Source organism: Molossus molossus, unplaced genomic scaffold, assembly GCF_014108415.1.
Source record: "Molossus molossus isolate mMolMol1 unplaced genomic scaffold, mMolMol1.p scaffold_m16_p_1, whole genome shotgun sequence".
In the NCBI taxonomy this organism is placed as follows: Eukaryota; Metazoa; Chordata; class Mammalia; order Chiroptera; family Molossidae; genus Molossus; species Molossus molossus.
Genome location: NW_023425344.1, coordinates 7,839,712 through 7,861,755, shown reverse-complemented (window position 1 = coordinate 7,861,755; position 22,044 = coordinate 7,839,712). Strand labels below are relative to the sequence as shown.

Here is a 22,044-nt window from a genome sequence, read left to right as displayed (position 1 = left end):
AAGAATTCTTTTTCATATTTTGTGTACCCAGTGACCTATTCTTTTGAAAGATTGTACTTCATTTCACTTGAAACCCTAGCTTATGTGTGCCTCAAAAGTGAGGATAGACATTTCCAAGAAAAGAACCTTAGAATTTTTCTGAAGATTTATTAATATAAAAATACTGAATTTTGAGAATCTTAAAGTGAAAAATTACCTTAAATGACATTATGCCGATGTTACATATGCTCCAAGTTTTTCTGTGACTTAAAATACTATGTCAGCCATCCATATATTGAACATTTTGAAATATCTATAGAAGTAATGATGATAGTTATTTTTCTGTAGCACTCTGAGTCTCTTCACAGATGATATTGTGTTCTGAGTTAAACAAATTTAATGGCATAAATAAGTCAATGAAAAAAGTGTTCAAAAAGGAGTACTTTTTTTACTCTGATTTCTCAGTTTTTACAGTATTGTTATATGCTTCAAGGAAGCCAACTAAATTTTCGTTGTGGTGTAGTGAATTTATTTCTCATTGTCTAGCAGAACATCTTTCTTGTAGTGCTCAATGAATATTTGACCAAGTGTCTTAGACATTTGTTATAAATGCAGAATATTTAACTATTATGAAAGACTTGGAGTTAGGGCATGCAAGTTGCCATTTGTGTGAAAAATATGGTTCTTGTGTCTTTTCGTTTGAAGGAATTGAAATTTGGTCAAGTTTTCTTTTGTACTGCTATACTTATGTTATAATTAATTATAATGAGCTATCTAGGAAATTTTATCTTAATTTTAAGTATTTTAGGAGTTGACATCTAATTTTAACTTTTAAAATAAAAGTGCTATTTTTCCTTAACTTTGGGAGTCTGTCTTGAAAAGCATAAAAGCTTCATGAAGCTGCCTTTCTCATTTATTTGGGAAAGTTTGCGAGTAAATAGTGCATTTAAGATGTTTAAGAAGCCTGTGAGTTATTTCATTTGTTACCAGAATGATTAATTATTCTTTTGCTTTGATAAGAAATGGTACTCTAAAAGAAAGCCTTAGAGTTTTGAATACAACTGAGTTTTTTAAAAAAATGTAGATACTGTGTATAGATATGTTCTGGTTATAATATTCTTATGACTTTTAAGGTTCATGGGTGGAATATATTTATATTTGCCTGCTTAATATTAATCTTAAAAATACCAATCTTTTATTTAAAAGCTATATATTATCAGAGTCATTCTATAGAGTTATTTTTATTAACAGCTTTAATATAGAGAAAAATTAGTTATTTAATGATACTTTTCTTATGGCGGAAGGGAAAAGAAAATAAATTCTATAAACTGGCTTTCCCCTCCTTAATCATTTTTTATTATTGGCCAAGGGCACAAACTCCTCCAAACGTTCGACCTCAGGAATAAAACTTCGAGTTCTCTGAAATTTGAATTGAACTGACATTATGTGGATATATAAAATTCAGATCTTTTATCATGATGCTTTAGTTTTCTCTGCTGATAAATTTCAAATTCTAATTTCCAGCAAGGAGAAGGAACTTGACAGTCAGGGGATTTAAAGAGATCTAACTGATTAGCCTGTTGTCTCCACTGATAGCTGTTGGCAAGTGAAATTTACCTGGTAGAGTGTTAAGTCCCTCCTCCCTTTGTAACTGAGTAGAACTGCTTAAAATTATGTGTTGGATTAATGGGAGTATGAATATTAAGATTATTTAATAAGATTTTGTAGTGATGTGATGTTACATCTCTAAGACAAAGACATTAATTTTGATATTATATGCATCAATTTTTTTAGACATCCTTAGCTACGTGTTTTGCTCAAGAAACTTTTGGGAAACAGTACAAACAAACTATAGGACTGGATTTCTTTTTGAGAAGGATAACATTGCCAGGTAAGAGACTAAAAGTGTAACATAGAAAATTGTGCTTATTTTATAATAAGAGACATAGGCAGAAATGTGTAAAATAAATTAGGGGTCTGCTTCTATATGAAAATATATGTAATCAGTAAATTTATCTTAGGGAGGTTAATTTTCATCAACATTTACCATGAAGACATTGTCCATAGGTGTGAGAATAAAGTTTATATATATGAATATTTCTCTACTCTCCTAGTATTTTTTACTACTACAGATTTTTCAAGGATAAACAATAGTTGCTTGTAAAATTTTAAAACGTTTTTTAAAAAAATCAAATGCTATACAATTATCAACAGATATTGTATAAACTAAATGGGAAAGACTGGAAAGGATTATTTTTTTAAAATATTATTTTGATTAGCCTCTGCTTCAGTTTTTTGTTTGAGAGAAAGTTGGACTAGAAGTATAATGTAGCTATGGAACTTCTGTGCTCTAATATGTGAATGCTGTTTTATGCAAGGCAGCATGAAATTGCTGGCATTTAATAGACCACTAAAATTTAGGGTCCCTAGGCACTCATAAAAATACAGTTTGAGCATTCAAGATGTTTCAGTTCACCATGCAAAGAAACTATTTAGATGCCAGTTGCAGCACATTTTGTGGGAAATACAGGGAAATAATAACAAAAAAAGAGTGGTTTCTGTTTTAAGTTAGTTTCTGAACAATTGGGGCTTTAAAATGCTCTGTCCATTCACTATGATGGTTAAATTATACGTTTAAAGTATTTTATTAAAAGCAGTTTATCTTGATTAACCTTATAAACCAATGTATCCCTCTCCTCTCTGAGGAAACCCATTTGAATAAAAACGGTTGCAAGTGTAGTGTCAGGATCATATGCTGGGATATGAGTGATAGTGAAAAGGGTTTTAATAAAATATAATATTATTGAAATATTTTAATCTCTCTAACACCCCATCTCTCAGATAGCTCTCCATGAAAGTTTTAAAGCAGCTAATGAAAACCCTTGGTAATTGAAGGTATTCTGCATATCTTACTGGTAATATGTTCTTATATTTTGTGATAGTATGTATTTATTTGGCTGCCAATGAAAAATAAATTAGAAGATATAACATGAGAAAATAATTCTAATTTTCCATTATGGAGTTATTGTTCAGCAAGAAGTTTAAATGAGAAACATATGCACATTTAGTTTCATTTGTCTTTTAATGTATTCAAAACCAAAAATCTCATTTTATTTTCATTATTCTCACTCTTATGCATACATTACTGCTACCTTCATAATATTTATAGCAGTCACTAGCAGAATACGTGCATTGTCATATAATGTACATGCTGAAAACATTTTTACAGCAGTTTTTTTCAGGGGTGCCAGTTGTACATAGGGAACCTCAGTATGTACTTAGTTATTAACTGTTTTCTTTTGATGCTAATTAGCAAAGATACCATCGTTCTGTAACATTAATATTGTTTAATTTTTCTGATTTTTTAGTTCAAAGGCTTAAATAAAGGATCAGGTACCTGCTCAGACATTAAAAACATTTAAGACTCATTTTGGACATTTTATATATTTGATATATGTGATGATTTCTGATCTGTTGCATATTACTAACCAATTTTTAAATTTTGATTGCTTTGTAAAACGTATTTGGTATTTTTGAAATCTGAAATTTTAGTATAATATTTTAGAGTTAGAAAGTATTTAGGTTAAAACATGATATTAGGAAATATATATTCAGCGAAAGTATATTTTAATTTTTCTGATTTAGTTTTATTTTGATGGGCAGAGTTCCAGAAAAAAATTTTTTTTTTTTTTTAAAAAGCAATTGGTTTTCTGCTACTTAATGGACTCAAAATTATGGTAGAAATTTCAGTAGGAAAAATTGTTTTTAATGTATCTTGATTTTATATAATTAACAGGTACATTAAGAAATAAAGTGAGTAAATTACACATTTCATAGTATATTCTTACTATTATTTACCTTAATTTTAATTCATTGTAACTGTTAAATGTAGGATGATCAGTATTTGCTTAAACATTGCAGGTAGCATTTTGGATTTATAGTGAAGCAGCATAGTAATCAAATCTAATATTTGTTACTATTCTTGTAACTTTTATGTTCATTCAGATTGTTAGCGGTGTAATCCTCCTGTCCATCTATTCACATTCTCTTCCTGCACATTTTCAAGGTCATTACTTTGCAAATACTCATCCATTCTAGTGTATTTCATGATCCGGTATGCTGTATAGTCTGGATGCAACCACTGTGCAGATTTTACTGCTTAAAATAGTGTATCTGTTAGTCAGAGATTCTGCTGATAGAGCTTCTTAAGAGCCTTAGTCAAAATACTTTCAGGAAGCTTGTGGGTACAGTCCAGTAAACAGCGTTCTACTGTGAAAAGGATTTCTAAGTCTTTAGTACAAGAAGTGGGCAGACTTGTGTTTTTAGTTCCATCTTGACTGTGCAGCACTTTAAGTAAGGTTAACCAAGGCACCAAGTGTACTTTTACAAGGTCACTGTTGAATCCTCTCTGTGGCTTTGATTCATACCAAAAGCAACTTACCTGTATTTTGTCACCTCATTTATTTATTTTTTCCTCCTAGTTACATGTCACTTCTTACAGAGAAGCAGGACTTTTGTAGCATTTTGCATTTGGGATTAGATTGATGACAGTTTTCTTAAATGTATTTTATTAGTTAAAAAATTAGAGAGATTCTTGATTTTTAAAAATTTTGCAATATTGGTTATTTAAATATTCTTATAGCTTTATAAGTGTGTCATTTTGAAAATATACTGGGAGACTTCATGTTTACGCCTGCAAAAACTAAAATGAATGTTGATTTGAATTCATCTTTATGTGGTTTCATTTATTTTTATTTTTATGTGTTAATAAGCCTCAAATTCAAATGTGGAAATTAAAAATATGTTTCTAGATATGTGAAATAACTATAAAGTTAATATTTGTTGAGATTATAATGATTAAAAGTGTTTTTGGTTTTTTTTGGCTAGCATTGTCTATTAATGGGTTATCAGTAATGCAGAACTGTTTTTATTTCTGAGGCACTAGAATATGTATATTAAGAAAACAAGCCAAGCACAACAAAGAGTGTTTATTTGGAAAGGTATGGGTTTAAAAATACCCTCAACACATAAATATAAACCTCTTAGATGGAGACAATTGAATAAAGATTTCAAGTCTTCAAAGATGATTGTTGTCAGAATTTGAAACCGTGTAATGAAGATCATGTTCCTAAAATTATAGTTGAAGTATTCATAACACTTAATTCAGATAGGATCTGAATATCAGAACTTAAAGGAAAAAGGCTTCATATATTTTTGTATGATGGGGTTTATTGTCCTTGAAAATAATGGGATTAGTTGCCTTTTATTAAGGGTTTCCTAAAATTTTACTCTAAAAACGTTAATATTGTTAAATACTAATTGGAAAAAGTTTTCCAAGTAAAACAAATGGAGTATTGCCTATTTATCTAAGGGCTTCTGAAAACATTTTATATAATTCTACTGATGGCTAGCCCTATCTCACCTGCTTAATTTAAGACAGCATTATAGGGGAATGATTTCAGCTTTGAATCTTGAAAAATTTAGATTTTTAAGAAATTAGGTTTATACAAGTTGTTGGACAAGTCTTAGTCTGTGACATTTTGGTTTTCGTATTCATAGAGCTTTAGGAACATTTCTATCATTACTCTGAGTGTTGAAAGTGTGTATGTGGGAATGATGACTGGTGATAAACTTCAGTAACTCTCATTAATGCTAATGGAAGTTCCTCATGTAAATCCTCTGCATGTTGGCAGATGGAACATACCTACATCCAAATAATGGAAAGATTGTAATGCACACCCAACAAAAAGAGTTCAGGGCAAAACTTGGCTGGTTAGTCCAGTGTCGTACTTTCCTTCATTTGCAAAGATGAATGGTGTGATGAATTTTCTCAGATTTTAGTGTTGGTATAAAAATTCATACTTTTTTTTTTTGTTTTTAGTTTCTAAGTTTTTGTTTTGCATTTTCCTGATTTGCATATCATTCAGGAAGATACATTTTTGGTGGGGAGCTCATTTTGAAGGTGCTGAGATTTTGTCTGTCTTTGGAGAAAACGGCATAATTTTATTAGGAGAAATAGTTTGAAATGTTAAACTAAAAAGCATATTGAACATGGTCTTTTTTTAGTCATTGATTGTGTTTATTGGAGAGAGTAGCTTATCTCATAAAATTTTGTATCAACCAAATAATTTGCAAAATTAACAAAAATTTTAAAGATTGTTATGTATTTTAGAATGTTTTTATAATGCTTGTGTGTGGGAAAAGACTTGATACACTATGAAGGCTTTGAAGAACATACAATTTATTTCAATGGAAATGCTTTGAACAGGTATAATGCATCATAATATATAGTGTAGTGATACATGAAGTATGTATCCTACCTCACTTCTGAAGAGGGTAATCAAATGTGTTTGTAGTTTATAAGTTAAATTTGAAAATATATAATGTTTACTATTACATGTAATAGCTGACACTCAGATTTTAAAAATTCATTCGAGTTGAAACTATGGATCCATTTTTGTAGTCTGTTATCATTCTATGGGTTTTAGAACCTTTAGAGTATGGATCTTAACAGCAAAATTCATTATGTGCAATAGGGTAGGTTAATATATAAGGTTCAGTTTTTATTTTTAAAGTATATTTAGTACCTGTGGTACATGTGCTTTATTGTTCTATTTTCTGTTTCAGAAAAAAAAAAATTAAGGCTTAAGAAATTCATGAATTAAAAATTTATTTATTTTCTTTTGTTTTGAAGGTAATTATAAACATGGAAATGGGGTAAAAGTATAAACCTAAATTTCCACTGTGATTTTTTTTTTGATAACATTACTTCATAGTTCCAAATATCTGACTATATGAGTCTGCAGAATAAAAGACAAATCAGGTTCAGAGTTTATGATTGTGATTTAATGTTTTGTGAAACTGGGTTTAGTTGTTATATTGTTACTTAACTGTTTTGTGTTCTTATTTTTATTTATTTTTAATGTTCTAGGAAACTTGAATGTTACTCTTCAAATTTGCGATATAGGAGGGCAGACAATAGGAGGCAAGATGTTGGATAAATATATCCATGGAGCACAGGTATGACATGAATTCTGTGATTATTTTGATACTGAAAATACTCCCCCACAAACGCATGTAACTAGTTACACATTCTTTCTAACATGATTTCTTTCTGATATGTAGAGAGACTAAATTTATATACGTGCTAATTCTTTGGTTTCATCCTCCCCAAATTATGTTTGGAAAGATTTGGGTCAAAGAACTGGTGTGACTCTAATAGCTTTCATATGCTACTTATATTACAAGATATTATTGTCAGCAGTTGAATAAATGTAGTGATAATTGATACTTTGATATTTATTAGCTGACTTCATAATAGTAACTACTTTCAAAATATGTAAGCTGAATGAAGAAAAATATAGATGGAAAATTTCTTTCATTTTAAGTTATAAGGACAAAAAGCATATTTATATGTCTATATATTTTTGTGCTATAAACTAGTCTAAATATAGTTCTCCAGATTTAATAGATATGTCAATATATTGTATCAGAAAACTAAGTATGACTAATTATATGTATGAAGCACATACAATATTAACATGATAATGATGTCTTTTCAGAAGAAAATGTGTACATTATATAACAACAATTATTTGACAACATGAGCATCTATAGACATAATTTATGTTTTTAAGTTAAATTATTGTACAAGTAGGAAATGTGCATGTAGTAGTATACTTCAAAAAGTTAATTATGGACATGCTATTAGTTTTTGCTTTTCTTCCACTTTTATTTAGTGTGTCTTTTTTTACATCATCATGGGGCATTTGCGGGGAGGAGTTTGATGTTTTCTGTGGGAGAATCATAACTTGGTTATGTGGAACTATGTTGCTCATAAAAAATAAATCTAGCCCTGGCCGGTTTGGTTCAGCGGTTAGAGCGTCAGCCTGCGGTCCTGAGAGACCCGGGTTCGGTTCCCGCTAAGGGCGCGTACCTCGGTTGCAGTTTGTCCCCGGCCCTGGTCGGTTGTGCGGGTGGCAGCCACTCGAGAACACATCGATGTTTCTCTCTCTCTCTCTGTTCCTCTCTCTCCCTCCCACTCTACCTGAACAAAAAATGGAAAAATGTCCTCGGGTGAGGATTAAAAAAAAATAATAATAAATCTAGAAGATGAAGGCAGATGATGTTAAACACACTTTTTCATGAATTTTGATGATTGTCAAATACCATTGCTTTAATTTTTGATGGAAAATAGATTCTGAATTATTTTCTAACATATATGAGGCTCATATGGTTTTGAATCATGTATAAAGGCCATATTTTTTTTTTTTTTATGTTAGTGATACATTGATTGGCTTCTTAGAACTTTCTTCTTTGCCTTTTCTTCTACATTGTCTTTTGTCTCCTGAAAAGTGTTTCTGTTCACCTAACATTTTATTTTGTGACCATATGACTTGATATTTTATACATGTTCATTTTTCTCTTAACAAGGTACATCTCAGATTTTGGTTTCTGTCTTTGTTGTTGTTTAATTTCTTGTTATAAACTGATTATGTTTAAAGTGGATATTAACCTAAAGAAAAATTGCTGAACAGAGATTTGTGGGAATCAACAGTCCGTGTTTCACTCACGTAGTTGATAAAATGGGTTTTGAAAGTAACAGTCCCTTTTCAATAGCTCCGTTAAGATCTATCTTCAAGGACAAATACTGGATTTTTTAAAAAAAAGGAAATTAGGTTAGTCAAGCTTCTTATGATTTGATTCTGAGTGTCAAATAGAATATCTTTTTATGGTTTATAGATATAGCTAGAGTTAGTGGAGAACAGGAAGATTTTATGAGTCTCAGGGTAAATAATATAAAATTCAGTTAATAAATTCATTTAAAATTTAGGGGAATACAACATGCATGTATTAGATTCTTTTAATTTTACCATATGTCAAATCATTAAAAATTTTATTGTTTGGTATATTTAAATTACTTTAAGTTTGCTAACATTATAAAATTATGGTATTATACAAAAATTAACAGCAATGTGAACTTCACATTATATAAAATTAACCATTTTAAAGTATATAATCATTGGCATTTCGTATATTCACAATGTTGTATGACACCCCCTCAAATCATTTTTTGTACAGTGTATGTTTCATGTCATTACATATCTGTTTATAATCAGAAGGCATTACTGGGCAAATTTGTAGAAATTTCAGAAATTTCCATCTTTTTGAGAGTATTTGAGTTTAGTAAAACTTCTCTATTCTCTTTTAATGTACCTCATATCTTGGGAGGAAGAGCATGTTTTATTCTTTTTTAGAATTTGTCACATAAGATTTCTATTTTGAAGGTACATGTCTTTTTTTCTCTTTGATGGTGTTTTATTTATATTTTATAATTTCTGTGAATGTTGTAAGCATGTACCATGTTTTATTAAACAACAGTATAGCACAGTATTTCTGAGAAGTTCATGAACATTTTCATGAAATTATCTCAGGAAACTAGTAATTTTAGATGATAAAATGGATTGTCATAAATTAATGATAATATAATAAATTTTCTCTGCTTTCCAGAGATTCTAAATTAAAAGCTATGTAAAACATTAAATATATTTACTACTAGTTTATTTTGTTAAAATATGTGTAAATTTTTTTTATCTAGGCCAGAGAAGCTCTGACTACACGATTCATTACCATAAATGGGGGAAATGTTACTTTTCAAGAACAATGCTTTCAAATCATTCTAATAGCATTTTAATATATTTAACAACTTTGTGTTATATCATATAATTATTCTTCAAAGTGGATCAGTACCGTTTCTAGAGTTGTTGTAGATTGTCTGTTGCCTGTCTCATGAACACTGGATTTTAGTGCACATTTTACAGTATAGAGCTCTTCCATAAATAATGTTTTGATAAGCTGTTTTGAGGACAGCAGTTTAATGTATTATTAGGATTTTGTTTTAGGTTCTCTAGCTTATGTACTGGGTATAGAAAGAATGATCTTAAACCCATTGGGGCTATTAAGCTAGTGAATCTGTTTTTTAAAAAGCTTTTCTTAACATCCATGAAGAAGCTTATTTGTAGTCAGGGAATTAACTTAGTTTCAAATAAAACTGGTTATTTTACCCTCTTCACTTTTCACCCCAGTAGCGTTAAATTTTAGTAATAATCTGTTGAATAGTGTTTGAAACAAAATTGAATTGCCACTCAAGAAAGAATTAGTGAGACATTTTGACATGAACTAGTTCTAAGAATTGAAGTATATACCAGTTAAATGCCCAGATTTTAAATTACCTTAAATTTTTCTAGGAGTCTTCAGAAAGATGTTATAGGCTATTTTTCATAGTGGTTAGGAGCAAACACAGTCCGTAGTGTTTAGTGCCCTGTAACCTGTGGCTAACAGAGGCTAATAACAAACCTCAGAGAAGGATTGCATGTTTCATTTTTGTAGCTCTTTCCATCCTGGAATCTAAGTGGTTTGCAAACACTGCCCTACTGAGCATAAGCTCAATGAAGTATAGTCATTTGTGAGGTAGAACATAACTACTGTTGTGTACCAGTGCCCCACACAGATGAGCCCGCCTGTTACCCACCAACAAAAGGATTTGGTGTCTGTATGACAACTGGGGAGAGGTCACACCTGAAAGCTGGACTCCCTGAGACCCTCTGGTATCTTTTACTGTGAAGTTTTTAGTTGGATATTTTCCAACTTATAACTAATTATATTTGCAGACCTCTCTTGCTTTATTGTTTCTTACAGACTGTACTTAATCAGCAAAGTATATGTTGTTATAACTATGATATAATCTATATGATTTAACTTATTTCTATATATAATTAAAAACAAAGGTAGATTATTTGTCATACAAATAAGGGAGAAACATTACCTGCATTTTGAGAGTAGGGAACCTTTCATTTTTGGGAAGGTTATATTGTGTGTGTTCTGTGCCTTATTAAATTTTAGAAGCAAATCTATGAAATACCTTCCAATACTGTTGTGTTGCCACCAGTGTTTGTTTCTGCAAAACTGCTACTAGTTATTCCTTTGAAAATGATATCCATTTGATTTACTTACTCATCATGCTTATTAGTTATGGTGATAAGTTAAATGTATGAAAACAAAGTACTATATGAAATAACTATGTAATATTTACTAAAAGTTTTGAACTTTACAAAGAGAAGGGACTTGCAGGGGAAAAAGTATTGCTAAGATTTAGGAAATGAAGGAAATTATTGTTGAAGAATTTGAAGATATAGAAGAATTTATTAAACTTGAAATTTGATTTCCAAAAGTCATGGCAAAAGATTTGGGAAGAAGAGGAACACTTGTAGGGTAAATTGGTAAGAGAAAGCACGGGGTAGTATGGGGATAAAGACATAGGAAAAGGGTGAATGTCAGATAGATGGGTGGTAAAAGAAGGGTATCAGGGACATAAGCCATGGTGATGGGTTTATATGTCTACAAAATTACCAAGAAAATTATTTCCAGCACTCCCCAGTAGATTCTTTTCAGACTTTAGTTGTTGCCAAGATATGTTGGATTTCTGAGGAAGTTGGGTTTTCTTTTGGCTGAGAAAATTCTGATAGAATTCTGGAAGGAGTCAGAGAGGTCAGGATTGATTGACGTACTTGGTGAGAGACTCAGGGCTTTGAGATGCTTGTATTAAAGATCCCCGAAGAGGTGAGTACTTACAGGTCTGGATTTGATGTTGTGAAGCTGGTGAGCAGAAGCCCTGGGAGTCAATGTCTGCTATATGAGTTTTGGTAGTTTGTGTCTTTCAAAGGATTGTTCCATTGAATTTAAATTGTCAAATTTTAGCCATAGAGTTGCTTATATTATTCTTTTATTATCCTTTTAAAGTCTATGGGATCAGTACTGATGACCCCTTAATTAATTTGTCTCTTCTCTCTCTCCTCCCTACCTCCCCACCCCTTTTGGTTAACTTGGCTAGAGAGTTACCAGCTTTTGATTTTGTTAATTTTATTAATTGTTTTCTTCTTTTCAGTTTCATTGATGTGTGTGTGTGTGTGTGTGTGTGTGTGTGTGTGTGTGTGCCTGCATTAGGCTCAAATTGCTCTTCTACCTCAGTTTCTAAAATGGAAGCTCAGGTTATTGCTATTTCTTCTTTTTTAATATATACATTCAGTGCTATACACTTTCCTCTAAGCACTATTATTGCTGTATTTCAAAAGTTTTGATAGATTGTATTTTCATTAGTTTAATATGTTTTATAACTTCTCTTGAGGCTTCTTTTTTTTTGACCCATGTGTTATTTTGAAGTATGTTGTTTAATCTCCAAATATTTTGAGTTTTTCCAGCTATCTTTCTATTGCTGATTTCTAGTTTAATTATATCGTAGTCTATCTACTAACATGCTTTGTATGATTTCTATTTGTATAAATTTGTTAACGTATGTTTTATGGCCCAGACTGTAGTCTGTCTTGGTGAGTGTCTCATGTGAACTTCAGAAGAGTGTAAATTTTGATGTTGTTGGATGGACTATTCTGTAAATGTCAATTACATGAAGCTGATTGTTAGTATTATTTGGTTCAGCTTATTGGTTTTCTTCTTGATGTATCAATTAACGAAAAAGGGGTGTTGAAGTCTCCAGTTATGTTACTGGATCTGTGGATTTGGAATTCCTTATAGTTCTATCAGTTTTGGTCTCACGTGTTTTGATCTGTTGTTAGTTATGTGTATACATGAAAGCTTGTTATAACTTCTTGGAGGTTTGACCACTGTATCATTATGCCATTCTTTATACTTTAAACAGTTTTCCTTATTCTGAAGTCTGCTTTGTCTGAAATTAATATAGTGACTCTATCTTTTATTTAGTGTTAGCATGGAATTTATGTATCCCCTTACTTTTAACCTGTGTCTTTATATGTAAAGTGAGTCTCCTGTAGGCAACATATAGTTGAATCTTGGTTTTCATATGTTCTACAATTTTTGTTTTTTAATTGGTATATTTAGATCATTCACATTTAAAGTGATATTGATATAGTTGGGTTAATATCTATCCTATCATGTTTATTTTCTATTCCCTGTTATTTTAAAAAACAAAACATGTTTTTACTGATTTTTTTTAGAGAGAGAGATAGAAACATTGATGTGAGAAACATCAATTGGCTGCCTCCTCCATGCCCCTAACTGGGGATGGAGCCCACAACCCAGGCATGTGCTCTGACCGGAAATTGAACCGGGACCTCTCAGTACATTGGATGATGCTTAATCCACTGAGCCACACTGGCCAGGTGTCTATTCCTTGTTCTTCTTCTTTGTTTCTTTTGGGTTCAACTCAATATATAATTTTCTTTTTAAAATTTTTTTCTCTTAGTCTGTCAAATATACTTAATCTTTTTTTTTTTTTTTTTTTAGCAATTTCTTTAGATTTTACAATTTACAATTTTAACTCATCTAACTCTACTTTTATATAACACTATAATACTTCACATGTAGTTAAGATATTTCATAAAAGAGTATTCTCAATTCATCCCCCCATTTCTTATTGCATTGCTGTCATCATTTTGCTTGTCTGTATGCTAAAATCACTGACTACATTATTACTATTATTTGTTTAAACAATGAACACTTGTTTTATCTCTGATACTTTACATTTCTTTATGGAGAACTGAATTTCTTACCCATAATATCATTTCTTTCTCTCTGAAGAACCTCTTTTAACATTCCTTCCAGGCAGGCCTGCTGGTTAAGAATTCCTTTAGTTTTGTTTTTTGAGAAAGTCGTTGATTCTCTCTTACTTATGAAAGGATAATTTTACATATAGAATTCTAGATTGGTGTTTCCAACACTTAAATATTTTACTTCATGTATTCTTACTTACATGGTTTCTGACAAGAAATTCTCTGTAATTCTTATCCTTGTTTCTCTATAGATAAGGTATTTTCCTCCCAACCAAGCTTCTTTCAAGATTTTTTTTTTATGTCTTATTTTATGGAGTTTGACTATATGATATGCCTAAGTGTAGAGAGAGAGAGAGAGAGAGAGAGAGAGAGAGAGAGAGTGTGTGTGTGTGTGTGTGTGTGTGTATTTATCCTGTTTGGTGTTTTCTGAGATTCCTGGATCTGTGGTTTGGTGTCTTTAATTAATTTGGCAATTTCTTGGTCATTATTACTTCAAATATTTTTTGAGTTCCATTCTCTCTTCTTTTTTTGGGGTATTCTAATTATATGTGCGACACATGGTTCAGAATTGTCCCATAGTTCTTTGATATTGTTTTATTTATTCTTTTTTTCTCTTTGCATTTTAGTTTCGGAATTTTCTATTACCTTGTTTTCAAGTTTGCTGATTCTTTCCTAGGCTCTGCTCAGTCTTTAGTTGAGCTCATCAATGGCATTCTTCATTTCTGTTACTGTGTTTTTAACATTTAGTATATTCTTTTTATTATCTATTTATTTATTTATTTTACTTTTAGAGAGAGAAGAAGGGAGAGGGAGAGAGAGAAGAAGGGAGAGGGAGAGAGAGAAGAAGGGAGAAGGAGAGAGAGAAGGAGGGAGAAGGAGAGAGAGAAGGAGTGAGAGGGAGAGAGAGAAGGAGGGAGAGGGAGAGAGAGAAGGAGGGAGAGGGAGAGAGAGAAGGAAGGAGAGGGAGAGAGAGAAGGAGGGAGAGGGAGAGAGAGAAGGAGGGAGAGGGAGAGAGAGAAACATCCATGTGAGAGCAAAACATTGTTTGGCTGCCTCCTACACGCCTCCTCCTGGGGATCAAGCCAGCAACCCAGGCATGTGCCCTGACCAGGAATCAAACCTGAAACCTTTCAATGCTCAGGACAATATGCCCAACCAACTGAGCTACTTTTTATTATTCTTTAGAGTTTACATCTCTTTGCTTATGTTACTCATTTATTCATGCACGTTGTCTACCTTTTCTTTAGAACCTTTAACATATTAATCTTAATTATTTTAAATCCTTGGTGTGATAATTCCAAATCTGTACTATATTTGAGTTTGATTCTAATGATTCCTTTTTTTTTTTTTTTTCAAACTGCTCTTTAGTGTTCTTTTTAATTTTCTGTTGAAGGCTAGACATGATGTATTGAGTAATAAGAACTCAGGCAAATAGGCCTTTATTGTAAGATTTTATGTTAATTTAGCCAGGACTTAGTCTGTATTTAACGTTACCTGGAGCTGTATGTGCCAGAGACATCAAATTCCTCTATGTCCTTGAGTTTTTTTCTCCTTTTTTTCTGGGTATCTCAAAGAATTCTTTCTTAGTTGAAGTTGCGTCTTACAGCTCTTTTAGCTGTAATCCACTAATATTATACTGGAACTCTGCTGCTGTTTGGGTAAAGTATGAGGGAGGGGAAACATTTTGTACTCTTATGAATAAGTTGTGGTCTTTTAGTGACTTGTGACCCTGGGCAGTGACCTTCACAGGTGTTTCTTAGCTCTTCCCACTTAGGTGAGACAGGATAGATAAGAGGGGTTGGAATTGGGGGAACTGCCATTCCTCTATGTCATCACATAAGACTCTGATTAAGCTTTTCTCTTTGTGAGTATGCCTTTTTTTTGGATAATGCTCTGTGCATATTTTACAGTGGTTATTTTCTCCCTTCCTGTGCCAGAGCCAGGAAGAATCTTTCTTGACTCTTTACCATGAGGATCTGGTGGACTTACTGGGGGTAAAACTCACTCCCTCTGTCACTCCTGTGTCTCCAGGAATTTCTCATTTTCAAGCTAGACCACACTCAACCTTCAGCAATTCATCAAATTTATCATTTAAATGTTTCTACAATTTACTGGCTCTAGTGATTTCTGCTCTAGGTAAGCAGATTTGGGTTATGACTCTCTGAATTACCTCTCTTTCCAGATTTCAGGGTGGAAATTTGCCTGCCAAACTCAGCTTTGTTATATCCAAGAAAAGTAATTTATTTTCGGGTTGTTTAGCTTTTTTTCTGATTGTAAGGACAGATGTGACGACTTCCAAGCTTTTTCATGTTGGAGGTGAAACTGAAAGTCCTGCAATTTCCTTTTTCCCCTTTATTTTTAAGTTTTATTTTTCAATTATAGTTGATATATAGTATTATATTAGTTCAGGTGTACAACATAGTGGATAGACATTTATATACTTTACGAAGTGATTACCCTGATAAACTTAGTATCCCATCTGACCTGGAATTTCTTTTATATTTTAGTGATTTTGGTTTTCTTATGTTTCCCAAATTTCACCATAGTGGTGAAGGTCAAAACTGGTAAAAAAATTGTCATCTTAGGAACAAAGATAAAAGTCATAGTTTTTACATTAAATGTTGTTGAGAATAGGGTGTATGAACAGATAGATTTTTGAGTTGGCAGATAGCTAGATTAATGAAAAAGTGCTTATCCTTCTGTTTTTCTTATGAGTCCTGGAAGATTTATAGGTATCGTTGACTGAGAAATACAGGACACATTGGTTTCTCTCTCTCTTTTAAAAAATTTTTTTTCTTTATTGATTTTAGAGAGATAAGAAGGGAGAGGGGGAGAGAGAGAAACATCGATGAGAGAGAATACCGACTGGCCACCTCCTGCACAGCCCCCACTGGGGATCAGTCCAAAACCTGGGCATGTGCCCTGACTGGGAATCAACTGGTGACCTCTTGGTGCATGCGTTGATGCTCAACCACTGAGCCACACTGGCTGGGTGACACATTGGTTTCTATCAGGAACTGGCAAACTGTCCCTTACCAAGCCAGATAGAAAATGATTTAGGTTCTGCAGGCCACACTGTCTCTGCTGCAGCTGCTCAGTTCTGCAGTTGTAGTACAAAAGCAGTTATTGCTAATACTTAAAATAATGAGTATGACTGTATTTCAATGGACGTTTATTTAAAAATATGGATTTGACCCGTGGACTTAGAACTCCTGGTCTAGATCAGTGGTATTGCATTTTTTTATTCCATAGCTCTGTCTAGTACTGATAGCAAGAGATGGTAGCCATATTTTATTTGCATGTGTTCTGTTATGTTGAGCTATTGACTCGTGTTGAGATGAAGATTTACATATATTAATTAGAATGGTTCCAAAACTCTTAAGGTTTAAGAGTCATCATAGGTCTTAAGGCTCAATTTATGAGTATATAGACTACCTTAAAATTGCTTTGAAATAGTGAATCTTTTTCATTTAGGATAATAAAAAACATTACCAGCAATTGTGTAAGTATGTTACTTTTTAAATGTCTTTTTTATTACTTCACTTAATCACTTAGTCATTATAAAGGTGGGTGACGGAAGCATTGTCCAAGGTCAACAGATAGTAGGGCCAGTACTATAACTCAACAGCGATTTGACTTCCAGGGCCGAGCTCTTTTAACACAGTATATTGCTACTTGTGAGCACTGGAGATGGAGTCAGTAGGGTGAAGATTAGTTTTCTTCAGAGGTCAGTTCTGAGCCTTATTCTTAATAAGAAAAGTGGGATTATGCTCATTATTTCAAATAATTCTGTGTTGATCATTATTTCAATACACTTGGGAAGACAGAAATAGATGTTTAAGTTACGGAAATGAATCAGACAAGTGATTTTGCTTAATCATAGAATATTTAAACAGAAAGGGATCTTAGAGACTATTTAACTCAGTGATCTAATTTTAGAGGCAAATAACCCAAGACTCAGAGAAAACAAGTGACTTGGAGGCCAGTGTAGTTTAATAAAAGAATATGGTGCTGGAAGATCATTACAGTAGTATGCTAGAGCCAGTTTGGGAGAGTTATTGTTAAGATCAGGAGTTTTTGTGAGCCAGTTGAATACATTTATAATTAAAAATTATATATAAACATAAATTATATTAAAAACAAATATATGCTCAAAATGCATACTTACTAATTTTTTGCTATGTATTTTTGTTATCTATGCTTTGGAGATTATTTACACTTAGTGTATCTGTGTGGTGGAGATGCTATATAGTGGTGTCCTACCCAGCTCTGTGATCAGTGAAGTGACTTTGATAGCTTGAAAATGTCCACAAGGCAGTTTTTACACCACAGAAATTGGCAAATGCTACAAATGACACTCTTCCCATCCGCGGTCTTGCCACCTTCTGAGCCAATTGATTAATATTTACCAAGATTTTACTGGCCATGACTTCTGTGTTATATACTTGTCTGTTTATGTGTTTGGCTTTGCTGCAAGACTATGAGTTCCTTGAGGTTTGGAATATAGACCCCTAGTACCCAGCACAGTGTTAGGCATATAGCTGGCAGACAAATGTTTGTGGAATGAATGAGTTGACTTTATATGCATTCAGTCTTTGATTCAAATTCTAGCTCAGTTACTTAACTAGCTGTATGACCTTGGTTATTTTAACCTCTGTTTGTTAGTAAAATGAGGATAATAACACCAGCTTTGGGTGCTTGTTCTGATGATTAATGAAAGATCTAGATATCTGTCTAGTATATTGTAGGTGCAAAAAAGTAGTCAACATTTATGATTATAACCTAAGAAGAAGTAGAAATAAGTCCTATTAGGGTCCAGACTCATAACATATGCAGAGCTTTATATTAAGTGTTTGGCCACAAACTGGATGAGAATCAAGAATGTGGTACTGTTTTTTGTGTGTGTACATACTTCTCCTTCCCACACAAAATAATGGGATATATTAAAAGGAATATGATATATAAGAGGCAGGAAGCAGTCCCTCTGTTATATTTGGCTTTGTTCATGCTCTTATTACAGTATCATGTCCAGTTTTACATTGCTCATTTTAAAGAGGATGTCAAAAAACTATATGGAGAGTGTCTTGGGAAGAACCAACAACTATGATTAAAGCGATAGAAAATAGGTCCTTTGGGGCAAGTTTAAGGAATTGAGTTTGTTTATTCTGGAAAGGAGACAGTAAAGGAGTTTCTTAACTATCTTCAAGTACATGAAGGGTTATTACAAGGAGGATACTCACATGTTGTTCTCCAAATGCACAGAGGACCAAAAGAGGAAATCGACTTATTTCATTGAAATAAAATTGTGTTAAAACACTGAAATAGACTATCAAGGGATGTCATGGAATCTCCATTTTTGAAAATATTTAAAAAGAGCAGCAGCAGATGGTCTTTTATTGAAAGTTTTAAATGTTTGACCTCATGAAAGTAACAGACAGGATTGTAGACCTTGCAGCTTTTTCTATCTCTGTGATATTTTTCTTACATGTATTATAACTTATCAAGCATTTCTCAGATATCTTATTGGGAAACTACTTGTAATTTGATAAAATTATTTAGCTTGCTTTGTTTGATTTGAGTTTATCTTGAATGAAGACATTTATTATTATTTGTCTGCTAGTAACTAAATTGAAGTCAATTTGTATATAAAACAGTCCACATTTGTATTTTTACACTATTCTAGGCATATCTAAAACATTAGTTAAGAGAATTTATTATTATTATTATTATTATTTTTATTTTCAAGTAGTATGTTACAAATATCCTGTAACTCTTTTGTGACAGGGAATCCTCTTGGTGTATGACATTACAAATTATCAGAGTTTTGAGAATTTAGAAGACTGGTATACTGTGGTGAAGAAAGTGAGCGAAGAGTCAGAAACTCAGCCACTGATTGCCTTGGTGGGCAATAAAAGTAAGTTGTTAATGCTTATTTATATATAGTGAAGTTTTTTCTCTACCCTATTGTTTTTATTTCCAAAAAATTTGATGTTTGGAAACATAATGAGATATACCTTTCCTAGAGTAAGCAAATTGCTTGAGGAGAAAATTCCTAAAGATGTGTACAGTCTTTTCAGTAACAGTTTTGATGCCTGATCTATCGTAACTGCTCTGCTTCTTTGGCCAATTCCTGTTAAGGTAAGTTCTGTTCTGAAATTGTGTGTTTTGGCTTCCTGAGGTCTAAGAAAGCAGTGTGGCCTATTAAGAACAGCAACACAGCTGCAGATTTTATGGTATTGCACTGCAGCCTCAACTCTGCCCCAGAGATTTTGGGAGATACATTTCATTAAATGATCCTCCAGGGAAGGAAGCAGTGTCTGTGTGGAATTTAGTGTGCATTGTTTCTTGCTCCCATCTCTCATAAAGTTCCTTTTCTGAATTTTTAAGTTTCAGAAATGTAGATAATTATTTCTTTTCTTTTGAGAAAATGTGTAATAATGAGGGAAGGGTAGTGCTTGGTAAAAATGATGGGTAAGTAATTTTTGAGATCTGTCTCTTGGGCTGTGATATACAGCATACAAAAATTATGTAAAAATGCAGTTACAAGACTGTTACTTGGTTTATCATCTTGTAATCCAGTTATTTGATAAAGGAGTCCTTACTAAGGATTTTAAAATGTATAAAATATTATGCTCTGACCTAATCTTTTACAACTTATTAAGGACAGAAAAAGAGAAAATGAATTCAAACTATACTGAGGAGGATTAAGGTCAGGAACTGTTTCCTGACTACAAGCGTTGTTAAATCAATACCCAACTATACTCCGAAGAGAAATATCTTCTCCAAAGGTCTTTAATAGTATAGTGCTTTTTTTTTTGTCTGTAATTGTTTAAGAAATAGTACTTCCTGAAGGACTAAACCAAGGTTTGTTCATTATGTGGTTTTGCACACTTAGATGAACATTTAATAAATCCCACCCTTATTTTAAAACCATTACAAAACAGGTGTGAATATCATTTCTCTGAAGAGTTAAAAGTACAAATTTTATGTTGCTTTTAGAAAACAGTGTTATATATCACAAGATGGATAGCATGGGTAAAAGATACAGTATTTTTTAAGCTTCAGTAAATTTTGCTCATTTATTTTGTAAATGATTCTAATTGAGTAAATCAGATACCCCCCCCCCCCACCCTTTTACAGATCATGAGTTTTGATAAGCTTAGGTACTATATCTTAAGTGGAACTTTTTATTTTAGGAGATCATTTTTTGGTCATTATGTTACCAAAGAATTGGCTTACTTTATGGTTAAATTTGTGCTTTATCTGAGGTTTCTCATCACCTTTTAGGAAATTGTAGAGTAGAGAAGGGATGGGGTTGGGCTTTGTTTTCATTTCTTTCAGGATATAATCTAACCACCATCTGGAGTAATGGTGCAGTAGTACATAATTATATACATTATGTGTTTATGCTGTCCTGTGAGGAATCCAGCATTGGTCACTGTCAGAGACAGGATATCAGACTAGATGGGCTATTGGACTGTGCTGGCTGTGCCAATCCTAGGTTAAAAAAAAATTAAATAAGTTATATGAATTTATGCAAAAAATGTTTGCAGTGTTTTGTTTGAGATTTAATAGCATAAAAGTCAAAAGACTCTTTTCACTTTTGGCTTAGCTCTAACCCTTTCTAATGTTTATAATAGTCTCTTTCAGAAAGAGATCATATAATAGAGTGTGCAGTCACACAGAATGTTATCTGTATAAAGAGAGATTGTAGATGAACATTTTCCTGGATATTATTTACTGCATAATCTGTCACTGGCTCAATTTCATATGATCATGTAATGAAAAATCTTACAATTTGTGTTTCTAAATTGATGTTACATTCATATGGGAGTATGCATTCATTTTATTTTTGGGGGATGAAATTATATTAAAAAGCAAAGACTTCCTACTGGTTAGAGGCAAGAGAAAGAAACATGATGGGAAGATATCTGAAACTGGATTATTATGCCAATTATCTACACAAGTCATCTTCTGCCTAAATGTGCAATTTAAAATTCATTATTGTGTCCTATTCTTTGCAACCTTAATAGAAAGCATATGTTGAAAAGAAATGGGTGTAGGCTGTGAATATATTGGCAGTAGGAGCCAGCTTTCAGCCAAAGTTTAGTAGAAGGATAGAAAATTTCACACAAAGTGTGTATGTGCATGCATGTGTGAATTTGTTTCATAGTAAGAGCTTATAATTAGAAAGTCATAAAATCATTTGCTTTTTATTAAAATACAGTAATCTCAGTAATTTGGGCTGAGGATTGAGGCTAGTCTTAGGCAAAGGTGAATTATGGGTATATTTTTGTAAAAATTTGAGTTTTATTTATGTTTAAATATAAAGAGTAACTAGAATAAGTTAATGAAATAGCCAGCAGAGGAAAGGACTTGCTTTAATGATAGACAGAATTGGTAATTAGTAAATTATTTCAGTATATGATACTTGAAAGTATATAATGTTTAAAGCAAATTTATTGAACTTGTTTTATTCTAT

At 32.3% G+C, this 22,044-nt stretch overlaps 1 protein-coding gene across 4 annotated transcripts in view; it reads left to right on the top strand.

Moving 5' to 3' along the window:
- The window catches only part of RAB28 (RAB28, member RAS oncogene family), a 92,601-nt gene that overhangs the window by 3,077 nt on the left and 67,480 nt on the right, over positions 1 to 22,044 (top strand). For all 4 annotated transcript variants that reach the window (XM_036245384.1, XM_036245409.1, XM_036245391.1 and 1 more), the window contains exons 2-4: positions 1,774 to 1,870; positions 6,911 to 6,999; positions 19,347 to 19,476. In XM_036245384.1, the coding sequence (XP_036101277.1) occupies positions 1,774 to 1,870; positions 6,911 to 6,999; positions 19,347 to 19,476 (316 nt within the window). The remainder of the gene's footprint in view (positions 1 to 1,773; positions 1,871 to 6,910; positions 7,000 to 19,346; positions 19,477 to 22,044) is intronic.